General features: G+C 34.2%; 1 protein-coding gene across 1 annotated transcript; it reads left to right on the top strand.

The window, feature by feature from the left end:
• The first annotated feature begins 768 nt into the window (after nt 1–768).
• Nucleotides 769–5242, top strand: LOC107899743 (UBP1-associated protein 2C). The gene is made up of 6 exons (XM_016825527.2): nt 769–1077; nt 2564–2684; nt 2890–3033; nt 3930–4126; nt 4220–4295; nt 4614–5242. The coding sequence occupies exons 1-6, from the start codon at nt 950–952 to the stop codon at nt 4956–4958; spliced, it is 1011 nt and encodes a 336-aa protein (XP_016681016.1). The 5' UTR covers nt 769–949; the 3' UTR covers nt 4959–5242.
• Nucleotides 5243–5596: the final 354 nt, after the last annotated feature.

Genomic DNA, 5596 nt, shown 5'->3' with positions numbered 1-5596 from the left:
TCAAATTTTTTCAAAATATATTCCATCACCACACATATTAATATGCTCTCATATTTTAATATATTCATGGGTAAAATATCTAAAATATAAAATTATCATTTGTCTTTCATCTCAAAATCTCATTGGATAAAATTCAAAATTTTAAAAATTATTTATTTATCTAATTAATTACTCTAAAAATACTTGATTATCAATAATTTATATCAATAATATTTTATATAAAAACACTATTAATAAATAACTATAATTATTATTTATAGAATAATATTTTATAATATTTATTTACAAGAAATGTGAAAATAAAATTTTATCTACAGCTAAATCACTTTTGATATTATTATATAATAATTAATTAAATTACATTTGATATTATTTTAATTTATCTAATTATAATTAATAAATTAATAGTACTTTTGTTATTATCACATCATAATTAGAAATAATTAATAAATTGCCAATTTAGTAATAAATAGATAATAAATGGCATTTTCATTAGTTAAAAGTTTTTTTCAAACCGTGCTAGATTATAAATTATATTATACTTAATATATATAATAAATTAAGTAATTGGTAAAATGTTACTTTTATTTGAAACATAAAATAATCATGTAAAAATTATAAGAATGTAAGCTGTTAATAGGTAAACAAGAATGACTTCACCTGGTGACCCTAGGCTAGAACTCCCGCCCCAGATTGGACAAATTGATTGTTCCACGCCCACCCTCATACAATAAGTCCATCTCAAATACTTTGGGCTTTAATTGTAAGAACCAGAAACTGTAAGGCGGATATTGTAACAGTGTTTACAAACAACAAGGTTTCATTTCATATCTTAATATTACCCAAAACAAGACAATTCCATCCTTAACCTAAAAACCCTCGTAAACTCGTGAACAAAACAGCCCATTTTTGCAGACAGAAACAAAGCCGAGAAAGGAAAGCAAAATAAATGGAGGATTTGAAGAAGAGAAAGATGGAAGAGATGGGAAACAACGACCAGTTATCAACTCAAGAAGAGCTACGTTCTTTGCTTGACCCTCTTGCTAAATCCCAGCTCGTCGATCTTCTTTCTAGACTGTATGTTTATGCCTTTCCCTTATTTTCTCAATTTCTTTTATTTTCTTATAAAAAACCGATGTAAAATTTCAATGATAGTGAATGAGGATTTCTGGGTTTTCTTTCCTTGTCTGTTTTGGGTTTTTTGAGAGTTGGTTTGGTCAAATTTAAGGTTTTGGTGAATTAGTTGCATTTTAATGGTTTTTCAAGTTTGTTTTCAAGTTATAAAAGTCCATCAAGTAAAGCTATACCAGCTGTTGAAGTAAATTTATTTATTTTATACTTCGAAAATGTGAACAGCAATACTTCATAGCTGCTTGGCCAGTTCTGAATTTTGGGGGGCTAAGGTCGGGGCGCGGGGGGCTGTGGTTAATTCTAGGGGAATTTCTTTTATATTTTTCTTAATGTTTCTGGAAGTTTTTAGCTTAAGTTTAAGATTAGTTGTTAAACTTGAACTTCTTGACCTTGTTAGCATTGTAGTTATTATAATTACTGCTCTAATGAGCTTGACCTTGTAAAATTTTAAAACGTCCAATTTTGGTTTTGATCAATTTATGGATAGCTAAAATACTTGTTTGTTTATGCTAGATTCGCCGAAGCATAGGATCTTTTAGGTATATTTATAAAGAATATTTTTTTGAGTATTTTTACATCTGCTTTATGCATTTTCCTTCCCATAATGGGCCATTTTTGCATGCTTCAGTTTGACACTTAATTCTAGGATGTTTCTGTATTGGCCTTTGGAATTAAAAGCCTTCTTATTGTTATACTTTTTCCTGAGGTTTAGTTCCTATTTTAGATGCACTTAGTTAAGGATATGGCTTTTTTAAGAACATTACCTCATTTTTCTGCTGTAAGGGTCTTGATATGTTCTTTTTACATCTGGAATCATAATAGATGTTAGACCAAATTTTTAGTGCAACTATCATTTATTCTTCCAGAAGTTCTATATAGGAGAGACATGAGTGAAACATACTCTATATGTCCGAAAAACAGTGTTACACCTTCTTTGTATGCTCTTGAAGAGAGTACATTAATCGCGAGTGAAGTGATTTTGATTCTGGAAAGCTCTAAAATGTAAAAGAGGCACTGTTGTAAAGCATATGTATTATTTTGCTTTCATGAAATATTAGAAGAATATAAGGGGACTGAAGTGCTTTGTTTATATCAGCAATCGTGTCAAGAAAAGTTCTCTAATTTTTTTTAATTAGATTCAGCTGGATAAAATATGGACCAACAAAATATCAGCAATCGTACCAGCAAATATGGAGCAACAAAATTGTAAATCTTTAGAGCTGGATTAAAGACTATTGTGAAATGAGAGGGTTGGCATATAAAGAATTAAAGACTATTGTGGCATAGAATCTTCTCCCTATGCAGTTCATTGTGTGTGTGAGAGTGTGATGCTTGTGTTAAGTGAATGTGTGCTATACGACTGTTGCTTGAAATTGTATGCTGTGTGATTGACTCTGTAGATGTGTGTTTATGTGCATGTTGACGCATAAAGAGGGTCCCAATATCCTTCGATTGCTGAAGAAATTAAAAGTATTGCCAGTTCAGATCCTGTACATCGAAAGCTTTTTGTTCGTGGCTTAGCCTGGAATACCACTTCAGAAACCTTGTGTGCTGTGAGTGCATTGCTGATTGCTGTTTGTGTTTTCTGTGATTGTCCCACTTGATATCCCACATGATATAGAGTTTTGGGTTGTCTTTTTCCTATAATTATACACCTCTGCATTATATTAATAAATTTTATTATTATAATTATATGTCTGAACTTTTAAACTCAGATCCATTTAAACTGAATGGATTGAGCCAAATTTTTTGGTCTAGGCATTTCGAATGCATGGAGAAATAGAAGAAGGGGCTGTCATCTATGACAAAGCCACAGGAAAATCTCGTGGCTATGGTTTCATTACTTACAAACACATGGAGTCAGCGCATAGTGCACTTAGAGCACCCAGCAAACTTATTGATGTAAGTAATAGCTACTTTTCAGTATACACGCATCTCAGTTCATCTCATCTCTTTTCTTTTTCTATTTTCCTTGGATGAGACTTACATGCCAACTCAATCGTTTTCTCCTTTTGGGCTTTGCTACTCACCTCTCTCCCTTTGTGTCCATACAATCATTCATTTAATTACCATAGTTCCCGTTAAACCCTGCTATTAATATAAATCTTTGCTAGGACAGATATCATAAGTGATGCAGAATATGATATGGATTCAATTTTCTAATGCATGTGCGTAGAACAAAGCGTCATACTGACTGCTATTATAATGCAATGATATACTTTAGTTTACATTTCTATTTTTAATCTCTGGAGTTAGCAAGATACGTGTTGCTATGATGGCCATGGCATCTGGAGTTAATATTTCTCCAGTGAAGCTAAATACTGAGAGGGAAAAGAGAAGGCGAAAAACACATTCTGGATCAATATCAGATAATCAGAAGATGACTTTGAGAGGTGGGCCACCTGCAGTAATGGTTAAAAAGCACTGCCACAATTGAGGCAGCATGTATTTGGAGTTTGGCACAGAGATCTTTGTTGACTTTGATTACATATTCCAGGTTGATAACATTACATAATTTCTCACAGTGACATGGTTGTAAGATGATCATATATCAATGCCATTATTATCAACGTCAACAATATCATTCACTCTCACTGTTGATTTCTTTATATTTTATATTCCAAATATGGAAAGCATATTTAATGTCATCCCACATGCAACTCTGGATTATGCACGTATCATAAGGCGAAGGAGTTGGATGCTGTATCATGCTTCAAATGCACTCTGTTCTTTGATATGCTTATGGCTGTTACATTCTCGTCATTAGCTTTTTACCTTCTTGACTGGCTTGAATTCAGGGCCGGATGGCTGTATGTAATTTAGCTTGTGAAGGGTTAACTGGGGCAAGTACCACACCTGATCTAGCTCAAAGGAAGCTCTATATTGGGGGCCTATCACCAGATGTCACTAGTGAGATGCTCCTGAATTATTTTGGAAGACATGGTGAGATTGAGGAAGGCTCAGTTGCATATGACAAAGATACAAATGAATCACGGTGCGTACTTTATCTTTTTGGATGTATCTTTGTAGTTATGTTTTTTTGTTTTGTACATGTGACGGATTGTTATCATTTACCTTTCATATGCAGTGGATTTGGTTTTGTTACATACAAGACAACCGAGGCTGCAAAGAAGGCCATCGATGACCCACAAAAGATCCTTGGGGTATGTGAGCAATGCCACTACATGTGGTGTCTATGACTTGCATTTTTTTTTTCCTATTGTTGACAAAATTTGCTGGTTAAAATTGGCATATTATCCACAGTTCAGTTGGCGGTTGCATGTAAATCCAGTAGCCACTATGATAGAAGTGAAAGAATGTAAATTGGATGCCTCCATAAGTTTTACACATGGAGGTTGAGATAGTGGGGAGTTATTCTCCCCAAATTATTATAATTCCTACAATTTGGGGTATATAATGGAAGTTATTTTTATTTGAACAGTGCCATGATGAATAGCTTGATAGTTTGGGTCGCTTTGCAGGGGAGAACTATCATTGTGAAGCTTGCTGATACCCACAAGGGAAAACCTGTACAAACACAGGTACCTGCTGCAGCTGTGGTTCCTCTTGCAATGCCTATGGCACCTGGCTACCCACAGCTCGGTAAAGCACACCCCTCTGCTGCCCCTGCTGGCTATGCTTATCCTCAACCTGTAGCACCATATCAAGCTTCTTCGTATTCTAGTCCTGCTGCAGCACCTACACCATACCCAAGCCAATCGACAATTGCTTATGCATCAATTGCTGCAAAGAAGGATCCGCAAGGAATCCCACCAACTACCCCCATGGGAATGAGTGGGTACCCATATTATATTGGGAAACAATAATAAAGTCCCAGACCATTCATGGTGATTTGTGAAGCTCTATTGACGAGTACTTTCTTAATGCAACTAATCGTTTTATACTCATAGTTCACCAACATGTTTGGTCTTTGCAGTTAGGTGACATGATGACCAACATGTTTGGTCTTTTGCAATTAGTTGACATGATCAGTTGTATCTTGAACCAACTTTGTGAGACCAGGTGTTGCACATTAGAACCAAAAGATCATTGGTTTTGATGTAGGAGAGCTTAATGTTAGTATTCCATAAAATTTCCCTGGTTTCTTGTAGTTAAGTCTAATATACTTTGTCTTATTGATATTATTTAGTGGTTTTTTCTTCTTTTGTTTGGGGTCAAATGATCCTTTCAAACTTCTGTTATGGGTCAAATCTAAAAATATGGAAACATTAGAAAATGGAGCAAACGGTGCGTTTTGAGCAGGGGTTAATGAAATAGTGCGCATTAGCCTTTAATGAAAATGGGGTGTTTTGGTGCAACGGTTTAGTTTTAACCAACTTTTAAATTGCATTTCCATTTTATTTTTTCCTTTATATTTGGGTTGTACCATGCAAATACAATTAGCATGTTTTTTCTCAAGTTTTCTTTTTCCTTCTCCGATCTCTCTATTTCTTCTCTCTATTTT

This window comes from Gossypium hirsutum, chromosome D04 (genome assembly GCF_007990345.1).
Source record: "Gossypium hirsutum isolate 1008001.06 chromosome D04, Gossypium_hirsutum_v2.1, whole genome shotgun sequence".
NCBI classification, from domain to species: Eukaryota; Viridiplantae; Streptophyta; class Magnoliopsida; order Malvales; family Malvaceae; genus Gossypium; species Gossypium hirsutum.
The sequence above is the reverse complement of the archived record's forward strand: the minus strand, read 5'-3'. Positions and strand labels throughout refer to the sequence as shown.